Consider the following 22936-nt stretch of genomic DNA (forward strand, 5'->3'; position numbering starts at 1 on the left):
CTCAAGAGCAACTGGTTTGGTACTGGTTTGGTACCTTCACTATTATCTTAACCATGGCACGATCCCTTAGGTAGAAAGAAGATCCTTTCAACAGTCTCAAAACTTATTAACAGGGCTATTCAGAAAAGGTAAAACTTACTGCGTGATACCATCCCCATCACCTTTACATGGGTAAAAATCACATTTAATATAAAAACAACCCAGAACTAGGAAAGGTCATAAAAGGCAATTGGAGGAGGCTGAGGAACCAAGGGATCAGTTTCTCCTTTTATTTGCCCAGAAGGGATATGGGTAAAAGAATCAAAGAATAACATGGCTGTTTTATACCCTGCCAGACTGCCTCTATGAAATCACTGGGTAAACTGACAGGATTGTTTTCATCTTCTTGAATCTCTTTTAAATTTTGTTTTAAGGTTTTTCTTTAAATATTGAGAAATATACAGAAAAATCAAAATCATACATAATTGTTACACCCAGTGCTAAACTTTGTTGAAATCATTATGAATATCCAACTAACCTTTTCTCTGTGTATATGCTACCTGTCCACATGTCTGTGATCTTTTTTAATATCTTTGTTCTTTGTATTATAAAAATAAATACATAATCTTTGAAAAATCATATAAATTTCTATTCACTATCAAAAATAGAAAGTTCATAATCCCACTTGTCTTAGTCATCTAGTGCTGCTATGACAGAAATACCACAAGTGGATGGCTTTAACAAAGAGAAATTTATTCTCTCACAGTCTAGTAGATTAGAAGCCCAAATTCAGGGCACCAGCTCTAGGGGAAGGCTTTCTCTCTCTGTCAGCTCTGGGAGAAGGTCCTTCTCATCAATCTTCCCTTGCTCTAGGAACTTCTCCATGCAGGAACCCTGGGTCCAAAGGGCACACTCTACTCCTGGTGCTACTTTCTTGGTGGTATGAGGTCCCCTGTCTCTCTGCTCGCTTCTCTCTTTTATATCTCAAAAGAGATTGGCTTAAATTGTAGATTAATCTTGTAGATTGAGTCTACATAACTGCCGCTGATCCCATCTCGTTAACATCATAGAGGCAGGATTTACAACACCTAGGAAAATCACATCAGATGACAAAATGGTGGACAATCACACAATACTGGGAATCATGACCTAGCCAAGTTGACAGATATTTTGGAGGGACACAATTCGATCCATGATACCACCCTACCAGAGATAATTTTTTTTAACAGTTTGGTATATTTTTCTAGATTTTTTTCCTTTGGATACATTTTTATATAGTCAAGGTCATACTCTACATATAATTTGATATCCTTGATTCCTCTTAATATTACATACAAATGTTGAATTTTATTAAAAGTTCATTTTAAACATTTGTATTTAATTCTTAATTGGAATTATTTTATTGTGGTAAAAAATATATATAACAAAATATTTGCCATTTTTTATCATTTTTTTACATGTATAATTCAGTGACATTGATTACATTCATCATTTTGTACAACCATCGCTATTATCTATTTCCAAATTTTTCATCACCCTTAACAGGAACTCAGTGCCCCTTAAGCAAAGACTCCTCTTTTTGTCTATGTATTTGCCAATTCTAGATATTTCATTTAAGTGGGATTATACAATATTTGTCCTTTTGCAACTGACTTAATATGGAGCCCTGGTGGCATGGTGGTTAAGAGCTTGGCTGCTAACCAAAAGGTTGGCAGTTCAAATCCACCAGCTGCTCCTTAGAAACCCTATGGGGCAGTTCTCCTCTGTCTTACAGGGTCGCTATGAGTCAGAATCGACTCTTTGGCAATGGGTTTGGTTTTGTTTCTGGTTTTTTATTTCACTTAGCATGATGTTTTCAGGCTTCATCCATGTTGTAACATCAGCACTTCGTTCTTTATGGCTGAATAATATTCCATTGTATGGATATGCCACATTTTGTTTATCCATTCATCTATTGATGGACATATGAGTTGTTTCTACCTTTTGTCTATTGTGAATAGTGCTACAATGAACATTGGTGTACAGGTATCTGAGTCTCTGTTTTCAGTTCTTTTGGGTATATACCTAGAAGTGGAATTGCTAGGTCATATGGTAATTCTATATTTTAATTGGATTTTGTCATAAAATCTTATTGGTTCTTTTCATCAGAAAATGAAAAAGTGATAAAGATTTTTGTCCATTTGTATTAAATTTGTTTCATTCCTTGATTAAGACTTTCAGGCTCTGGGTCCCTATTAATGTAAATGGCTTTGCTTTGTGATTGGCAAGGACACAACTGGAACCAACTGATTAAAGTAAAGCAGGATGATTGATAAGCCTCAGTCAATAAGCTTGTTGTTGTTGCATGCCATTGAGTTGATTCCTATTCCTGGTGACCCTATAGGACAGTATAGAACTGCCCTGTAGGGTTTCCTAGGCTGTAATCTTTATGGAAGCAGATGGCTTGGTCTTTTCTCTCACGGAGCCACTGGTAGGTTTGAACTGCTGACCTTTCTGTTAGCAGCTGAGCGCTTAACCATTGCGCCACCAGAGCTCCTTACTGATAAACTTAATCCCCTACATTAATTATGTGCACATGACTTGTATGCCTTCCTCCCCACAGCTTTATTCATACTGGACACACAGCAGACATTCCAGAAATATTTGTTGAATAAATACATGCCATTCCCTCAGCCTGAAAGTACCCCACACTGATACCATCATTTTGCTGTGGTAGCATTCGGTTATTTAAGTGCCACCTTCCTCCACAAAACGTTCCTACATTAAATGAAATAGTTTCTTTTTTCTTTTTAATTATAGAAGTTAATACATTCATAAAAATTCAAAATACAGAAAAATGCAAAAATCTCTTTTTATTATTTTCCCAATTGCTGTTTCCCTCCCTGATGTGTATCAATTTGCTGTGTCTTTCATAAAGATTACCTTTTTAACTGAACAGTGTATGGTGTGTGCTTGATAAATAGTATTATCTCACTTTTGAATATATAGTTATTACCGCCTATTAAGAAACTACCAGGTGGAGCCCTGGTGGCTCAGCGGTTAAGAGTCTGGCTGCTAACCAAAAGGTCGGCAGTTTGAACCCACCAGCCATTCAGTGGAAGAAAAGACCTGACAATCTGCTCCCATAAAGATTACAGCCGAAGAAAGCCTAGGGGGTAGTTCTACTCTGTCCTATAGGGTCACTATGAGTTGGAATCCACTCAACGGCACACAACAACAACATTGTTGTGAAAATATACACAAAAAACCATGCGCCAATTCAACAATTTCTACATGTATAATTCAGTGAGATTGATTACGTTTGTCATGTTGTGCAACCATTATCACTATCCTTTTCCAAATCATTCCACCGCCATTAACATAAACTGAATGCCCTCTAAGCAGAAACTCCTTCATTCTCTCTCCCTGCCCTCACCCCCGTAACCAGTAGTAATCTGTGGTTTCTATATATTTGCTTATGTCGTGTAAGTGAGGTCATATAGGATTTGCCCTTTTGCTACCTGAATTTTTAAAATATGTTTGTGTGGGCTTGTGAAGAGGGTATATATGTCTGCATCTCATATCCTAATTGCTTGCTTGCAGGTCTGGCTGGCTTTGCTCGTCTCTGTCCTGGAGATCAATATGAAGTAAGTGCTGTGTAGGTCTAGGTGATGGCATTGAGGACTTGAAAAGCCGGGCCAGTTGTCATTATTTTGCCTCTTAAACTCTCTATTTAAATTTTTTTTGAAAAACAATTTAAGCCAGTAAGAAAATTTTGAGATTGGTGCCAGACCTCCTTTCATCTAGATATACGCCTGGTTAACATTATGCCACATTTGCTTTATTATTATTATTAGCTGAACCATTTTAAAGTACAGATATTATGACCCTTTACCTCTAAATTCTTCTCCTAAGTATAGGAGGACATTTTCCTCATATAATCGTTGTACAGTTCTCAATACCAGAAAATTTAACATTGGCACTTTACCTAATGTCATCTAATAATACAGTCTATAGTCATTTTGCCAATTGTCCCAATATTGTACTTTATAGCAGGTTTTTTTTTTTTTCTGATCCAAGACCCAATCCAGGGTCATGACTAATCATAAGGATCATGACTGAAGAATAATGTCTGAATCTTTCTTTATAAAAAGTGCTCCAGAAAGTGAATGGAGTACATTTTCTCCCTTCCAAAGGGAACTTATATAATAATTTCATCTATCTTCTCTAAAACCCTCTATAATCATAACCTCTTGGGCGGGGGGGAAGGTATCTTTCCGTAAACATTATGGCTTTCTGACCACAGAGAGACTGTATAGCCTCTCCCCAGAGTATGTTGGATTGTCAAGTCCTTGTCCAGCTCCATCTTCCTCGTCCAGAGGGAGGATGTCTTATTTCTTGCTTCTGACTGCTAAGTATGTTTTTGCTGATGGTTTCTCATTTCTCTAAAGGAGTTGGGGAGTAGGGAGAATGAATCCCAATGGCTGTTCTATTGATGTAGAATTAACATAAGTGAGCAGAAGGGCACAGAGCAATGCCTTTTACTAAAGAAAACCCTCCACTCCCTCTGTCTTAGAAAAGCAGAACTTATTCCCTTTTAAGAGTTTCTTTCCCTCTCATCATTTGCCCCACCTTGCAGAACCCAGGAAGTTTGGAAGAATGGATAATATGGCTGTGGCGGGGTGGGGGGATGATGGAGAAGGGGAGGAGTAGCAGTTGCTTTATTTACTTGCCCTTTTGATCATGGTGTTTAGGTTGGGAAGATGGGTAAGGGCAGTGGAACATGAGGGCCCTTTGATGTCTTCTCCCCAGATTTTTATGAAGTATGGCCGACAGAGGTGGAAACTGAAAGGCAAAATAGAAGTCAATGGCAAACAGAGCTGGGATGGAGAAGAAATGGTTTTCCTGCCCTTGATAGTTGGGTTAATTTCCATCAAGGTAGAGTATTATCATTGTCTTGTTGTCTTTCCTGGTGCCATGGCTGGATAATGGTGCAGACCTTTACCCATAACTTCTGCCTGCTGCCCCTCCATCCCACAGACTTCTCTCTGCACTCCAAGTACACCACAAAGACAGCCACTCTTTGGCTGGGAGTGGGAGAAATAATGTAAGATGGGCTTTGGAAATATTCACTTCTGATTTCGGGTATGGGAGTCCCTGGGTAGTGCAATGGGTTAAAGCGCCTAGCTCCTAACTGAAAGGTTAGAGGTTCGAGTCCAACTAGAGGCACCTCAGAGGAAAAGCCTGGCAATCTATTTCTCAAAAATCAGCCATTGAAAACCCTATGGAGTGCAGTTCTACTCTGACACACATGGGTTTGCCATGAGTTGGAGTCAACTCGATAGCAGCTGGTCAACTGGATTTCAGATATGATTGCAACAACCCAACCAGCTAAGAAAAAGGAAAAGGATATCGTACTTTTCTCCTCTGCTGTCATGTAAAGCCTTTTTACCCTCTCTGCTAGGTCACAGAGCTCAAGGGACTGGCATCTCATATTCTGGTGGGCAGCGTGACCTGCGAGACCAAAGAGCTGTTTGCAGCCCGTCCTCAGGTGGTGGCTGTTGACATCAATGACCTTGGCACCATCAAACTGAACCTAGAAATCACCTGGTAGTAAGTTGCCCTTTCTAATTTCATCACTTAGAAATATTCGCTACAGGTTAGTACTATTCAAAGGGTGGTCCGTCTACCATTAGCATCACCTGGGAGCTTGTTGCAACATCTCAGGCCCCACCCCACATTCCCTGAGTCAGAGTGTCTCGGGGCAGGGCCCAAGGGCTGGTTAACAAGCTCATCAGGTGGTGCTCATGAATGCTGAAGTTGGAGAAGCTGTGTTACATCTCTACTCTCCCCCTGTACTTCCTCTTTAAAAACATTTTATTCTGCCTCCCTCCCTCCTTCTCTACCTCTGAATATATATAAATATGTCTCTCAAGTAGACTACTTGGGAAGAAAAGAACTGTCCAATATGAGATATTTTACCCTTCAAAAGATCCTGATTCTCTCTTTGGTGGTTGGTTTGTTTTTATGTTTTTAAAATTTTTATCATGGTGAAATATACATAACAAAACATTTGTTGGTTCAACCATTTTTACAGGTACAATTTAATGACATTACGTTCACCATGTCACTGTGGTGGTTTTTTGTTTGTGTGTGTGTGTGTGTGATAAATATATAGGTAAGAAAACATTTGTCATTTCAACAATCTTCACGTATGCAATTCAGTGACATTAATTATGCCCATCATGTTGTTCAGCCATCACTCTTAACTATTCCCCAATTTTTCCATCACCCTTAACGGAAGCTCAGTGTCCCCTAAGCATTGTGCACTGTGGTGTCTTAACTGTTTATCCCTCTTTACTCATATGCGTCACACAACTTGAGAAAAATTCTAAAATCCTTTTTCCTCCAAACTCTTTTTACTGAGACAGAATATTTGCGAAGGACGTCAAACCAGTTCGAACCAGTTCAGTCATGGCTGAGGAAGCGAAACCAGAACAGATCCAAATTTTTACAACTTGGGTGATCTGGAATGATAACTGGAATGGGAAAAATTACGGGTCAAAGCCCTGGAATGGGAGACTCAGTAGCCTGACGCGTGAGATTGGATTATTGCCAGGACTGAGGAGAGTGACACACACTCAAAGTGGTGCAGTTGGCCGCCATCTTTGAACGAGACACTGCTGTTTCCAACTCTGCTCGATAGCTTGTGGGCAAAAGATGTGGTTGCTATGCAACATGTATGCTGCCCTTGTTTTATAAGAGGGAGATTAGGTTTCTAGCAGGGCTTTGACCTGTAATTTTTCCTATTCCGGTTATTGTTTCGATCCACCCAAATTTTAAAAATTTGAGTTCTGTTCCAGTTTCACTTCCTCAGCCATGACTGAACTGGGAAGAATCAGTTCGAAGCCCTGCATTTTTCAAAGCAATGAACTTAAAAATTGGTTTTCTGAAGTCACCCCGTAAGAAAGGTCAGTTATTAAGTTACTAAGCACCAGTTACTCACAACATTTGATATTATGCCTCTGATATATTATGAAGTAAGCTATGTCCCTGGGAGTCCCTGGGTGGTGCAAATGGTTAATGCACTTGGCTGCTAACCTAAAGGTTGGAGTTTCAAGTCCACCCAGAGGCACCTTGGAAGAAAGGCCTGGTGATCTACCTCTGAAAAATCAGCCATTGAAAACCCTATGGAGCACAGTTTTACTTTGACACACATGGGGTCACCATGAATTGGAGTCAACTCCACAGCAACTGTTTTCTTTCATTTTTTTTTTTTTTAAAAAACCAGGGTCTCCATGTAGACAGGCATGGAAGTAGCAATGACCCTGTGACCTTGTCACTGAAATAGAGAAAGCGCCCTTTGCCCAGCCCTCCCTCCTCATAATCAAGATTATTCCTGCTGTTGGGTGAATTGGATAGTGCAACAATAAATGGTGTCATTGTGAACAATATGTTACTCTTGTCTCAATCACACAAGAGGCTCTGAAACAAATAGGATTCTATTTTTTAATGTTTTCTTTAGGACTGAACAAGAATCTATTAATCTATTGTATTGTTAAAGTGTCTATCTCTAGAAAGCTGGAAGAATTTTTATAGATTTTTTCCCCCAACAACATCTTGTTGTTGCAGGGCAAGCATTAATATGTTCATGTTTCTATTATATATGAGGAAACAGATACATCTAGGTGTACAGATGGCCAATAAGTTGTTTTTAAAGCTGGTATAGTAATCTGTGGTCTCTTGGCTGAGTTCAGACTCAGTCTTCTGCTCCATTTTCTTTTATCTTAGTTTATTTTCTGACAAACCAATTTGACCAGAAACAGTCCAGTTCCCAATGATTTGAGGTTAATTTTATGTAGTGAGTTGGCCTGTGGTCTGGTGATTATAGGTGATTTTAACAAATGGGTATCTATTGTCTTGCAGTCCATTTGATGTGGAGGACATGACCCCATCCTCAGGCACTGGAAACAAGGCGGCCGCCCTCCAGCGGAGAATGTCCATGTACAGCCAGGGCACCCCAGAAACGCCCACCTTCAAAGATCACTCCTTCCTTGTAAGTTCAGTGTGGTCTCTGGGGTTGATGATGAGCCTGAGCCAGTGCTTGCTCCCAGGATTTGAAATGCTCAATATGTGATGTTAGGTCATCTCAATAATTCCTAAATAATATTATTCTTAAAAATTCACTCTATTCCAGTAGTGACTAAGGAAACCACTTTCCAACATACCTCTCACCCAGGGATGGATTACCCAATAATCAAAGTATGCACGGGCTTGCTTGTGCTCACTTACAAATCTGTAGTGCACACTTTCACCTGGTTTTCACCACATCTTTGAAATTGTGCACTACAGATGTGGTGAAAACCAGGTGAAATATGCATTGCATATTAGTAAGTAAGCACAATTAAGCCTGTGCATATGTAGTGAAAACCAGGTGAAACTGTGCACTACAGATTAGTGAGTAAGCACAATTAAGCCCATGGGTACCTTGCTTACTGTAAACGGGTACATACCATGCTTACTGGTTAATCCACCCCTGCTCTCTCCATATATGTACAGGTGGTGAACCTCCTCTGTCTGTCCTCTCACCTTACCCGCTTCACCTGTTGATTTGATAATAACATGTAGACTTTTCTGAACATCCTCTAATATGTCTTTTAAAGAAGTTGATGTAAATAAATAAGGCCCTCCTTGTTTTAATCCAAAACATTTGCTTAAATGGTAACAAAACATAGTGACCTAATGCTTTCCACTAACTCCCTGATCTTGCTTTGACTTCTGAAGAAATGGTTGCGTCCCTCGCTAGACAAGCCAAGGTGGCTGTCTGTCTTGAGTGTCTTGCAAGACACTTTCCTTGCCAAGCTGCAACGCAGCCGCTCTTTCAGTGACCTGCCCTCCCTCCGGTTGCGCCCCATGGCTGTGCTAAAGTTTTATGTGAGTGGGGCCTGCACGGGTGTTAAGTGCTTGACTTCAGGGACTTGGGGCATGGACGCTTTGGCATGGCTCTTGTTTTATCTTCTCCTCTACTTGACTCATTGGGTCTGGGGAATGGTTACATCTGTCCTGTTCTTGGGCAGGAAACGTGGCTGTGCATGCAGCTCTGTAAGATAAGCCATTTGTCCTTTGTGCTGTGATTTTTCTCCACTGTGGCAAAGATGTCCATGGTAGCGAAATTTCCATTTTCAAAAATTACAATGAGCATTAAGGTCAAAGGAGATTGTATTTCAGAAATTAAACAAGTTGACCATTAGTGTTGGCCTGCATGCACCATTTTAGTGTTCAAAAACTGGCCTTCAAGGAACTCATAAGGATTTAAACAAAGCTTACTAAAGCTGTTTTTATTTAAAGAGGCTCTTAGTCTTAGTTTGTTGTAGTACTTGTTAATTTATTACGTTAGTAAAAGAAACCCTTTCATTTGGAGCATGAACGCAATAGGTAACTTTCATTACATGGGTTATGCATTACATTATGAGAGTATGTATGTGTATGCACACACATACAGATATCTATTAATACATATGTAATATTTTGCTTTTAAAAAAGATAATAAAAGTAATCTTTGAATGTCCAGAGAGGAAAGGATTACAAGTTTTCTGGTTAATAATAATAATTGCATCTTATTCATTGAGTTTAAAGAGAAAAAAAACACACACACAGATGAAAAGGAAGGACCAGGCTAAACTCTACTAATAAGAATTTCAAAGGAGAAAATGGGAAGGATATAGGGGAGGAAAGCATGAAAACATATATCAAAAAAAATATATATATATATATATACATATATATATATGTAGCTAATACAATTGTGTACATAATGTCTAATGTGTATTTTCATACTCAGGTGCTTCAGATAGGGGGCTGGGGTGGGCAGGGATTGGTAGAGGTTTTAATAGCATAATTTAAACAAGAGCAAGATTAGAAAACACGTAATGGCTTCCTAATGCCTTTTGGATAAACACAAAGGCCCTCAGAGCAGCGATTCTGATCTAGACACAGCCCATGTCTCCAAGCCTTTCTCTCACTCTCTACTCTTTATCCTCTGGTTGATTCACTTGGAACTATCCACGATCCTCCAAATGCACCACAAGCTTTCAGGATCTCAACCCTTTGCACACACCATTCTTTCTATCTGGAATGTGCTTCGTTCTCCTCCTGTCCTTCCCCTCACCATTCTCCAAGGCTGAGTTCTAGTGCCATCCCTTTCTCTGGCAGTGGCCTCCCCTTGCTGGGGCTTTCACCTCATTCTGTTCATACTCAGCTATAGACGGCATTGCATTGTACTGTCATGTGTCTGTGTGTATAGGCTTGTCTCCTTGTTAGACAGTAAGTCCCCTTGGGCGGGCTATCTCAACTTACTCTATCTCAGTATTTGCCACTTAAGTTAGTGCAGACCAGATTTGGGAAATATGGGACTCAAGAGAGATGACTGAGGAAGACTTCAGAATTTGAATAACAATCTTGACTTCCCAGTCCTCCTGCCATAGCCTGTGCCTTCCACCTCCCCCAGAGCCTCCAAGAGATATGTGGACAGATGTGTGGACAGTGGCTGGGCTGGACCACTTGGCAGACCAGAGAGAGGGTTCTGTGAGACCCCCATGGAGGAGGTTTGGGAGTAGGACTCCAGGCCTCCCCACATCCCTCTCCCCAAAGCTCCCCCTTTTATCTTTCCTAGAAACGTAAAATGTATTATGGGGGGTGGGGGAGGGTACTAACAGAGGAGAGAGGAAACAAACACGGAGTTGCTTGGCTGGGGAGTCCTTGGGTGGTGCAAACGGTTAATGCACTCAGTTGCAAACCGAAAGGTTGCCAGTTTGAGTCCATCCAGAGCCACTTTAAAAGAAAGGCTGGTGATCTACTTCCAAAAAATCAGCCATTGAAAACCCTGTGGAGCACAGTTCTACTCTGACACACGTGGGGCCGCCATGAGTCGGAATCAACTCCACTGCAACCAGTTTTCTCAGCTGGAGAGGGAGGAGAGGAGGGCTGGAACCCAGCCCTCTCTGCAGTTCCTGAGGAGGGTCCATGGAACTCCTTCCTCTGCCGGGGGGTGGTACCCCCCGGACTTCATGGGGTGCAGCTTGACAATCACCAGAAGAGCAAAACACTTTTTTAAAGGTGAAGAAACGGCACCTGTAGAGGTTACTTGTGTATCCCAGAGACATGCCTTTTTACTCATCCTATATTTAAAGTGACCACCTTACCAAACCGACTGAGTGGACAGTTTGGTTTGAACTAGCTGCACGTGTTGGGATCTAGTGACCTCAGATACAGCAAGGATGGGGCCTGAACAACTGCCCAGAGGAGGACAGGAACCCTTGCCTTTCTGTGTGCTGCCCATTTAACTTGCTGTGCTTTTTGTTTGCTGGGCTTATTCCCAACGCCATTGTGACAATTCATTGTTTGATACATAGTTGGAATAGGTATTAGCTTGGTACTTACCACTGCCTTTAAAAATCTAATCAGAAATCCAAGGAAAATGACCCATCTTGAAGCAGTTCATCTCAAATAACTAGAAAATATTTCCCACAAAGCAACATTTGACACTTAAAGACTATACACAGACCATAGCATAAGGATGACTTAAGGACTGTTGTAATGCCTGCACAAGCTAATGATCTTAGTCACCTGGATATTTCTGGCCTCTCTCTTCAGAGTTCTGCTTTATGAAGCACAAGTGTACCTGTGAAACAGCCTGGGTCTGCCAGATAGAGAACTTGGTTTCTCTACACCCTGGGAGCCCTGGGGTCTGCATTCCTGGGAGATCAGTGTTCCACTTCTTAGTATTTTTCTTCTGTTTTTATAGAAGCTATGCAAATGTAATGCTGGCCTTGAATTATTTATGGCATGGTTACTAAATTAATAAAATATTGTCAAGATCTTGGGGTTTATGGGTAGAGATTTTTAAACAATAATTTATGAGAACTGAAGCAGTACTGAAGCATCACATCTTTGGCGTGAAATAACATGAATGTTGAAAAGTCTTTTAAGACAGAAGCCAAAAAAATTCAGTGGCGTTATTCATAACTATGACTGCCAAATACAGCGAGATCCTAAGATTTAGGAAACAGGCACTTCCCGCTACCCTCCTTGGCTACCTTTTATTTTGAAAAATGTCAAACCTGTACACAGGTTGAAAGAATAATACCACGAACTTGAACTTGGATTCAACAGTGGAAAAAGAATTTTTTTTACCTTTTTTTTCTAATTGTACTTTAGATGAAGGTTTACATAACAAACTAGCTTCTCATTGAACAGTTAGTACATATTTTTTTTATGACTTTGGTTAACAACCCCATGACATGTTGGTACTGTCTCTTCTCAACCTTGGGTTCCCTATTACCAGCTTTCCTGTGCCCTCCTGCCTTCTAGTCCTTGCCCCTGGGCTAGTGTGCCCCTTTAGTCTCATTTTGTCCTATGGGTGTGTCTAATCTTTGGCTAAAAGGTGACCTTCCAGAGTGACTTCCTTACTGAGCTGTAAAGGTGTCCATGGGCCATACTCATAGGGTTTCTTCAGTCTCAGTCAGGCCAGTAAGTCTGGTCTTTTTTTAAGTTAGAATTTTGTTCTACATTTTTCTCCAGCTCTATCCAGAACCCTCTATTGTGATCTCTGTCAAAGTAGTCAGTGGTAGTAGCCAGGCACCATCTAGTTGTACTGGACTCAGCCTGGTGGAGGCCGTGGTAGTTGTGGTCTATTAGTCCTTTGGACTAATCTTTCCCTTGTGTCTTTAGTTTTCTTCATTTTCCCTTGCTCCTGAAGGGGTGAGACCAGTGGAGTATCTTATCTTAGATGGCCACTCACAAGCTTTTAAGACCCCAGACGCTACTCACCAAAGTAGAATGTAGAACATTTTCTTTATAAACTGTTATGCCAGTTGAGCTAGATATGTGGAAACAAGATTTTTAATGACGTGTTTTCTTTTGTCTCTCTCTCTCTCACACACACACGCATATCAACAAATAACATGTTAATATTATAAAAATTCTTTTTTAAAAAATTTTAATTGCTTTACATTTTGTCTGGAAATAGACCATGTCAAATGCATTATTTTCATTTAACATAATAATGAGGTGTCTTTTATCCACAGTCTAATCTACCGGATGACATCTTTGAGAATGGAAAGGCAGCTGAGGAGAAAATGCCACTATCCCTCAGCTTCAACGACCTGCCCAATGGAGACTGTGCCCTGCCCTCCAACTCGGCTGGCTCTCCCTCCAAGACATGCCTAACAAATCCAGAAATTACTATCACACCTGCAGAGCTGAACCACAGCAGCCTGTCCTCACAGAATGAGGGCACAGATGACACTAGCTCAGCATCTTCCAGAAGCTCCTCGGCAGAAGGCCAAGAGCCGAAGTCACACGTGGAGGAACACACAGAGCATAAGAAAACTGCCTTGGCTGCGTCTGAGGCCTGCCAACAGTCCGCAGGTGCTGGGGCCAACCGCCTGTTCCTGGAAAATAACGTTGCTGAGGCTCTTCTGCAAGCATCCGATGAGGCCTCTGAACTCAAGCCTGTGGAACTGGACACTTTTGAAGGCAACATCACAAAGCAGCTGGTCAAGAGACTGACTTCCACAGAGGTGCCGGTGGTCACAGAGAGGCTGCTCTTTGAAGGCTCTGTCAGTGGGGAATCCGAAGGCTGTAGATACTTTCTAGATGGAAGCTTAGAGGATGCCTTTAGTGGGCTTTTCCTTGCATTAGAGCCACATAAAGAGCAGTATAAAGAATTTCGGAATCTGAACCAAGAAGTCATTCATCTGGATGATATTCTGAAAGTGAGTACCTTTTTTAGGGAAATTGGATTAGGCTTGGAGGGAGATGTCCAAACCAATATTCTATTTAAGTTAGCATATCTTTATTTTTATCCTGTCCCATCACAGGGTCATTAGGTGATAGATCATTTAAAAGCCATTGATTTTTAATGTCAGTAGTGCATATTAATTTTCATGTTCCTGATAGGAAATCAACTTAGCTAAAATAATTAGGAGTTAAATTAATAGCTCTAAAGAATGTCTCAGGAGCTCTGGTGGCTCAGTGGTAAAGCACTCGCCTGCTAACCGAAAGGTTGGTGATTTGAATCTACCAGCGGCTCTGCAGGAGAAAGATGTGGCAGTCTGTTTCTATAAATATTACAGCCTAGGAAACCCTATGTAGCAGTTCTACCCTGTCCTATAGGGTTGCTATGAGTCAGAGTCAACTTGACAGCACACAACAACAACAACAAATAATGTCTACACTCCTTCAGTCCAGAGTTAATGATTCTATTTCCAAATGTGAAATGGTAGCATTTTGATCATCATAATATCACTGAGATGTTCCTGGACAGGGTCCCTCTCTGGGAGTCTCGGGAAAGTTGGGAACAGGGGTCCCTGATTGGAGTCAGAGTTAGCCAGCCCCCATGTGAGAGCCATGAGTGCCCTTCTGCCCACAGCACTGCCTGCAGGAGTCCCATCTCCTGAACTTGGCCCAAACCAGCATGTCAGAGCTCAGGTTCATCATGAGGGAATAATCATCAGCCATAGGTGAGAAGTCAGGGAGCCCCAGACTCCACCAGAGGTTTCTTCCTCAATCCATGGCGTTCAGGGCAGCCCAGGGTAGAAGGGGTTGGGGAGCGGGGGAAGACAGGAGTGAGGAGGGATGATTTTCTTCTCATGTGGAGGCCCTATGAGATCACTGTTTCTCCATCAGAAAGTATCTGCCTCCACCTACTCACAGACTGAGTTGTAATAACACCCCACAAGAAGACAAAACTTGAATTTGTGTCTTAAATCCCACTGCCACATCTTGTATTCATTGCTTTGCCACTCTGATTTGTATTGCTCACTAGAGGAGAACTCAGCTCCTTTTCTTGAAGGAGCAATTCTTTGGGGACCTGTTCTATAAAATATGCTTGGAAGTAGTGTTACAGTGGCAAACCAAAAATCAACCCATGAGAAAATCAACCCCTTTGAATGGCTGTTTTAAGATGTGGCCTTCCCTACGGCGTCTGGAACTACCTTTCCGAGACTTTTCTGACAATCCTATCCCTCTCTATTCAGTCATACTAAGACCTAGGATTTGTGTCTAGGCAGATGGTAACTCTTGCTTAGACTCTCCGGATCCTGTAATGCTCATGACAGAAGAGTTCAGCTGTAGGTATCGCCTCTGAGAAGCAGCGAAGGGCACTCTGGATGCTTCCTGCAAAGCAGAACTTAAAAGCATCCACTTGCATTAGAGCCACATAAAGAGCAGTTTAAAGACTTTTAGAATCTGAACCAAGAAGTCATGCATGTGTGGAGGCTGCTTGTCTGGTACTCCAATGAAAGCATCTTTTCTCCCCTCGACAAGCTCTTGTCTATTCCACACAGTCATCTGGCTCTGTTTCTTGTGCAAAACGTCTTCATTTCAAAGAGCTGAGATACCAACTGACCCCACCTAAAGCAAATGCCTTAAAGAAAGCCAGTGGGGCTGGCAACTCTATTTCCAGGCATCCCTGGTGGTGCAAATAGTTTAAGTGCTCAACTGCTAACCGAAAAGTTGCAGTTCGAATCCACCCAGTTGCTCCATGGGAGAAAGACCTGGCAATCTGCTTCCATCAAGATCACAGCCCAGAAAACCCAATGGGGCAGTTCTACTCTGTCAAATGGGGTTGCTAGAGTTAAAACTGTTGACTTGACAGCACCAAACAACAACAACATGGTGCTGGTATGTGGCTCCATCTACCAGGAAACACTAAGCGAGTCATCTGTTCATCTCATATAAACCCTGATGGTCACAGATTTCTTTCCAGAGTGGTTTTTTTTTCGGTCTGTTGTTACTCCAAAACTATCCTGCCACTCAAATCCTCAGTGGGACCTCTCTTTGTTATGATTGATATTTAAACACATTCATACTGTACAAGAACAAGTTCTGCAGACAGCTAGCTTAGGATAAAAAAAAAAGTTGCCGTTGAGTCGATTCCGGCTCATAGCCACCCTATCTATATAGACATACCTAAAAGCGGGTTGGGAATGGTGCAAACAGTCAAACGCTCAGCTGCTAACTAAAAGATTGGTGGTTTGAGTTTACCCAAAGGTGCCTCAGACAAAAGACCTGGCAATCTACTTCCAAAAAATCATCCATTGAAAACCCTGTGGAGCACACTGTGACACACGTGCAGTCGCTATGAGTCGAAGTTGACTTGACAGCAACTAGTTTTTTTCTTTAGAAGTGAGTTGAGTCTGGCCTGGCTCCTTCTCTCCCCTGAGATTTAAAACATTATCAGAATTTAGATCTGGGGCAAGTGGCTTTGTATCCAGCCAGAATTAAAGCATCAGCTGGACAAAGCTTTCTCTTTTTTTCCTCCTTCACATTCCTAGGATAATAAACATCTTGAGGATCAGAAACTAATTGATGCTGCCTCCTGGACGGAGATCACTGAGGGTGAATGAAACAGCTGTGCTTTAAAAGAATGAAAGACGTTTTCCCATGTGCTTTTGTGCGATCTTGAGTGTCAGAGACAGAGCCCAGCAAGGCCCTTCCCATCTTGTGTTAAGAAATCAGCAAGCAGTGCCACCTGACTGGATGGAGGACATTTTAGTTCTTTTTCCTTGCAGGACTTGTCTCGTTCAATCTGCCCCAGCATCCTCTTGAATATTTGGAAGTACTTCTCTCTGTTATTGTTGCCCCTAACAACTGGCATTATTCTATTTGTAATGTTTCTGTTTGTGACGAGCAATATAGAATTCTCTGGGTCGTATAATGGGTTTGCTCACATAATTGCAGGGCCCGGTCAGGGAAGGAATAGGACTTGTTCCTCCAAAGGCAGAGCCCTTGAGGAAGCAGGGCTACTCTGTCTTATGCTCATGCCACTCATTTTTTTCTCATTTCTGAAGAAAAATGATATGCAGAGAATGTAAAATTCAGATTTAAGGCTTCTTACCTAGGAAGCGTGAGCTAGGAGAATTTGAGCAGTTTTTTGTTTCTGGGATTTATTCCATTACTCCTTTAGAATAAGTGCCTTAGATGGCTAGCTCCTATTTCAGGACACTGAGGACATTGCCACTTGGAATTAGATATTGGTTAGTATCTGGCATTGACTCAGTGAGTCTCTTAAAATTTGTCTGCTTGTTATATTTTATTTGGGGTTGAGCACCGGGTGAAGGGAATGTAGCAGTTATGTTTCTCAAGGCTTTCTGGTTGTAATATCTAACTTTTGATATGGAAAGTTTCAAACAGAGGTAGAGAGAATCATGTAATGGATCCCAGTGTGCCCACCTACCAGTTTCCAGAGTTATCAACTCATGGCCAATCTTGTTTTCATCTCTTCTTCTACCTGCTTACTTCCTTCTGGATTACTTTGGAACAAATCCCAGATATTGTGTCATTTTATCTACAGTTGTACCTCTTTTTTTTTTTTTACTATGAAGATTTTACATGCATTAAAAAGTACCAACAAAAAAATAAAAACATGAAAAAAAGAACTGAAAGCATTTGCATCTCAAATCAGGTGTCGTGTGTTCTGTTTCTCCTTTCGAATGTGTTGATGTTTTCCTTGGTGCCTTCTGCCTTTGCAGTGCAAGCCACCAGTAAGCCGCAGCAGGTCTTCCAGTTTAAGTCTTACAGTTGAAAGTGCTTTAGAAAGCTTTGATTTCCTGAACACCTCTGATTTTGATGAGGAGGAGGAGGATGGTGAGGAGGTTTGTATTGTTGGAGGAGGTGCTGACTCAGTATTTTCAGACACTGAGACTGAGAAAAATAGGTAAGTCTGAAGTTAATATCTGCTTATATTTCTCCTGTTATAGATGAAACAGTAGTTCTTTGCTCCTATCAGAGGGAACCTGATGCACATCTCTAAAAAGATAAAACTCCCATACAAATGGCCAGTTGGCTTACAGTTCCTTTTTATTATTGAGTACAGCTTTTAAATATTGTCCACCTCTCTGGGTTGTTTTAAGGGGAAATTGTTTTGTTTTGTTTGTCTTATAAATGGAGGGGAAATTTTTGTGTATGTGTGTGTATATGTACATGTTTTCTTAATAGGGTTCAGTGTCTACAACTTGGCCCCAAAGTAATTAATTCCAAATTAACTAGAGAGACTATGTTTCCGGAGAACTCTTACTTGATGAAATATTTGGACCTGGTTCTCCTTGATTTGGATCTTACTGCTAATGCCTTTGTATTGTTGTGCTTTGTTTTTCCCCCATCTCTTTATATGTCTCTTGGTTCCCTTGAGCCAAATGAGTGTTTGCAGTAGATTAAGCTCATCAATGCATATATCAAAGCCAGGTTCAAGCACCATGGCCCATATTTTCCTTAGAATGGAAGAAGGATGACTGAGAACTGATGAGTACCATTCTATTGCAGCTCCCTAGGTGGACAATGTGGCCTTCTCTGTAGTGAGGGGTGGATAAAGGCAAAACATTGTCACCCTCTTCACAAGGCTTCCTTCTCTAGCCAAACCATGTTTTTAGAGCTAGAGCCTGCAGTCTATCTTGTAACTTCAGGTGAAGCAGAATAAGCGCAATGGGAACATACTCACCCTCAACAATTGCTGCAAAAGAGTACACATTCACTTTCCCAGAGGAAGGAGTAGTTTACCATTCATCTTTACTTTTGGCACAACATGATCTAAACAGGTTTACAAGTTACAACAAGCTATGGCTATTCAGCCTTCACAGACCTCTTTGTGGGAGGTTTTAATGTTTTGGGGTTTTATTGTTCCTTGAGGGTTTCTTTTTCCAAAATGAAACAAGGAAAAGCATGTGAAATAGATTTTATCCCTTGAGCAAACTGGAGGCATAGCAAGAAGAAACTTATTAAATAAATGTAATGTTTAAGTTACACTTTTACATTCTACGGAGTCCTTGTGTGGTATAAACAGTTAAGTGCTCAGCCACTAACTGAAAAGTTGACAGTTCTAGTCCACCCAGAGGTGTCTTGGAAGGCTGGCTTGGCGATCTATTTCCAAAAGATCAGCCATTGAAAACTCTGTGGAGCACAGTTCTGCTCAGACACACATGGGGCCACCATGAGTCAAAGGCAACCCAACAGCAACTGGTTTTTACATTATGCACTGAGAATATTCTTCTAGCTTGCCTATATTTTTGAAAGGGTGCTTAACCAAATATTTTTCTATATACTTTATCTTATTAACTTAAGCTGTTACATGATATATCAAGGTCAGGCATCAATCTAAACTTTTTTCTTCTGGTTATAAGAAGCATTTTAGTAACAAAAACATTACAACTTTTATATATTTTACAGAACATTGACAATAAATATGTTTAATTTGATCACTTTTACTGTATTTCATCAGAGGTATTAGGGAAGATTACGTGTGTGTGCATGTGTGTGTGCGTCCACGCGTGTGTTTCTGCCTTTTAAATACTTGTTGACTGCCAGGACACAAGCTGAGTGCTTTCCCCTTGGAGGCAATTGTGAATCAGAAAAAAAACATTCAAAATCACTAAGCTCTGAAGCATGATCTTTTTAAATAGTGGAGACTCGTGAGTGTGAGATTAGAAGTCAGAAGGGGCCCTGTCACTGACTAACTGTGAACCAGGATAACATCCCTGTTAGTCAGCCCTTCCATGTGTGAAATATTCTACTAATACTTATTTCCCTAGCACAGAGATTCATTTTAAGAATAAAATTAAATAATAGGTACATCAGATTTTTTTTAATGTAAGTGCCCTGTAAAATCCGCATATTATCATGATATATCTTTAGACACTGCAACCCGTTGCTGTCAAGTCTCTTCCAAATCATAGAGACCTTCTAGGACAGAGTAGAATTTCCCCATAGGGTTTTCAGGCAGTACAATAGTGGGGTTTAAACAAAGCGTGAAAGGCAGAACTAAGCGAGGCCTCTAAATATTCAAACTCCCCTTTTAACCTTTGTTCAGATTAGAACATCATGTCTCTCTTCTTGGCGGCTTTTCTTTTTCCTATTCTTCAAGTAGCAATCGATCTGAGGCCAGGAAAAGGCCTTGACAGATTATTTCTTAATGGTATTGCTCTTGGAAAACTACAAGTACAGGGGACAGTTTAATCCCAGAAAATTTGGCAAATTACCCTGTCAACAGGGCAGGAAAGTGCAACAAGTGAAAAGCGAGGGCATCTTTCAAAGACTTCTTGGTAAGACCACCTCACAAATGGTTCATTGTGCTTGAGAAGCAAACAGAGAACTCGGGAAGCAATTTGTTTGCATGGTCTTTTAACATGAGGCAATTTGACAGCTGTGCTGAATTAAAAAGTAGCTTTTGAAAGGTGTCTCACTTTTTGAAGGTAGACCCTATTTTCATTTAGGGTGTACAGGAGCCACATTGAGTTGACCTGTGGTTTCTATACAGAAAGAAATAACTACATAATACTTCACCCACCTTCCTGCTTCCACAGTTACAGGTCAGTACATCCGGAAGCCAGGGGGCATCTTAGCGAAGCACTGACTGAAGACACAGGAGTTGGGACCAGTGTGGCAGGAAGCCCTCTCCCACTGACCACGGGAAATGAAAGCCTTGACATCACCATCGTTAGGCACCTACAGTATTGCACCCAACTTGTTCAGGTAGGATTGGTGACTGCTTTTGTTTTTTAAATCCCAGGTTGTCTCCGTACAAGTGTTCTTCCTTTTTTAGTATAGCCAGTGAAATAAGAATTCGGGAGAATGGTTGCATAACTAGAAGAAAGTAATCAATGTCGCTGAATTGTACATATAGAAATTGTTGAATTAGTGTATGTTTTACTGTGTATATTTTCAACAACACCAAAAAAAATCAAATACATTCTTTAAAAAAAGAAATGCACGTAAATAAATAAAAATAATATTATAAAAAACAAAAAGAAGAAGAAGAAATGAGAATTCAGGAGTAAGAGAACAGTCTTGCTTTTATATGAGTCAAGTCAAAAACTAATGGGAGTTCCCACCTTGCTCAGCCCTGGGTTTTCCATCTTAAAACCTAGATCACCAGATCTTAAAAGGTAGTAGGAAAAAATAGTTGAATTTTAGGGGAAAAGAAAAGTATCAGGTGGAATATTATTAGTTCTTGCTTTGAAATCATTTAGTAGTAAATAAGAGTAGTATGGGTTTTTTTCAAGACAAGGTCTTTGCATTCTGCCATCTACAAATTGTGCTTGAAAACCAGTATTACTGAACCTATGTTAATATGAATGTGTCACATGAGTGAGTTAATTTTCCACCAACTAGATAGCTAAAGCAAAGTGTTAAAGAATCTACATAAGGTTTCCTAGATCTAGAATAAGTATTTCTCTTTAGCAATGGGAATACATACTTCTGTAGGCCATTATAACCAGTTAGCTATCATTATGGGACACATAGAGCTTATTTTTCTTCTCAAGTTGCTTACCACTTAAGGTTTTGCAACACTGCAGCAAATATTTTGAAATTCTTTTCCTGCAAGAAGGGTTTCAGCTGCCTTGAACAAAGTGTTTTCCCCAAGCATCTACTTAAATACTTCTTCCTTACCTAGTTGCTTGTCTTCTCCCAATCTTGCTCTTTCTTCTCCCAATTTGCCTCTGCATGTGTGAGGAACGAGACAAGAATGTGGAAGCAAATGTAATAATGGTTTCAGGGGGATGATCCAGGCAGGAACAGTGCACAAAGAGGAAGCATTTTAGCTATTCCTTAAAAAGTTGAACATAGAACTACCATATGAACCAATAATCCCAAACCCAGTTATATGCCTAGAAGAAGTGAAAGCAGGAATGCAAACAGAAACCTGTACATTAATGTTCATTGTAGCACTTTTCACAATAGCCAAAGGGTGGAAACAACCAAAATGTCCACCAATGGATGAATGGATAAGCAAAATGTGGTACATACACACAATAGAACATTATGCAGCCGTAAAGAGAAATGAAATCCTAATGCATGCCACAATGTGGATGAACCTTGAGTACATTATGCTGAGGGAAATTAGTCACAAAGGGACAAATGCTGTATGATCTTACTTATAGGAAATAAGCAAATTTATGGAAACCAAAGATAATTCATGGTCACCAGGGGTGGGAGTAAGGGAAAAAGGGGGAGTTTTTGTTTGGGGGACATTGAGTTTATGTTAATGGTGGTGGAATGTTTTGGATGAGGATAGCGATAATGGTGGCACAACATGAAAAATGTAAACAATGTCATTGAGTTGTACATGTGGAAGTTGTGTTGGCACATATTTTGGTGTGTATGTTTTTGCCACAATGAAAAAGAAAGGAGTAGGGGGAAGAGGAAGAATTATGCTCCTCAAAGTTGTCCTAGAGCACAGGACCAACTGGGAGACAAGAGGCAGGGTGAGGAGGCGGGGTCCCCAGGAGGCCAGTAACACACTGGCAATGAGATATAAAGGAATATGCTTTTTCTTTACAAGTAAATAACCTCCAAGTAGCTTCCAACAACTTATGTACTGTGGGAAGTTGGTTGATAATTATGACTCTTGCCATTTGGTTGGCCAACTCCTCAGTTGATCTCTTTTGTTGAGTTTTTAATTTACAAACCATGATACCAACAACTAATCTCTTGAAAGGTGCAATTTTTTTTTTTTTTTACTGGCCAAAATGGACAAGGATTTTTATTTACTTATAGCTGTTCTATACTTGGGATAGTGGTGGTTCAGTAGTAGATTTCTCGCCTTCCACACAGGAGACCTAGGTTCAATTCCCAGCCACTGCATCTCAAATGCAGCCACCACCCATCCGTCAGTGGAAGCTTGCATGTTGCTGTGATGCTGAACAGGTTTCAGCAGAGCTTCCAGGCTAAGACAGACCAGGAAAGAAGTCCTGGCAATGTATTTCCAAAAAGTCTGTCTGATCCCATTGTACATGGGGTCGTCATGAGTCAGGGACCTACTAGATGGCAGCTAACATTAACAACATTCTATATTCACTGATCATTTTAATGAGCCTGATACTGTGCTCAGCAAACCACCTATTTACCTTTTAGAGGTAAAGTAGTTATTTTGTGAGACTTGAGAGAATTCTCGTCCATGAAGGCATGAAAGTTTTCTCCCAAA

The 22936-nt window shown here is 40.7% G+C and overlaps 1 protein-coding gene across 5 annotated transcripts in view; it reads left to right on the forward strand.

Annotated features, from left to right (window-relative positions):
* The window catches only part of RIPOR2 (RHO family interacting cell polarization regulator 2), a 166607-nt gene that overhangs the window by 101910 nt on the left and 41761 nt on the right, over positions 1-22936 (forward strand). For 4 of the 5 annotated variants that reach the window (XM_004383980.3, XM_023738334.1, XM_023738335.1 and 1 more), the window contains exons 9-15: positions 3562-3605; positions 4771-4896; positions 5423-5571; positions 7885-8014; positions 13044-13733; positions 17493-17677; positions 20316-20484. In XM_004383980.3, coding sequence (XP_004384037.2) covers positions 3562-3605; positions 4771-4896; positions 5423-5571; positions 7885-8014; positions 13044-13733; positions 17493-17677; positions 20316-20484 — 1493 coding nt within the window. Of the gene's footprint in view, positions 1-3561; positions 3606-4770; positions 4897-5422; positions 5572-7884; positions 8015-13043; positions 13734-16295; positions 17390-17492; positions 17678-20315; positions 20485-22936 lie in introns of those variants that run through there. The other variant, XM_023738337.1, reaches the window with a different exon arrangement.

The sequence above is a fragment of the Trichechus manatus genome, unplaced genomic scaffold (assembly GCF_000243295.1).
Source record: "Trichechus manatus latirostris isolate Lorelei unplaced genomic scaffold, TriManLat1.0 scaffold00115, whole genome shotgun sequence".
In the NCBI taxonomy this organism is placed as follows: Eukaryota; Metazoa; Chordata; class Mammalia; order Sirenia; family Trichechidae; genus Trichechus; species Trichechus manatus.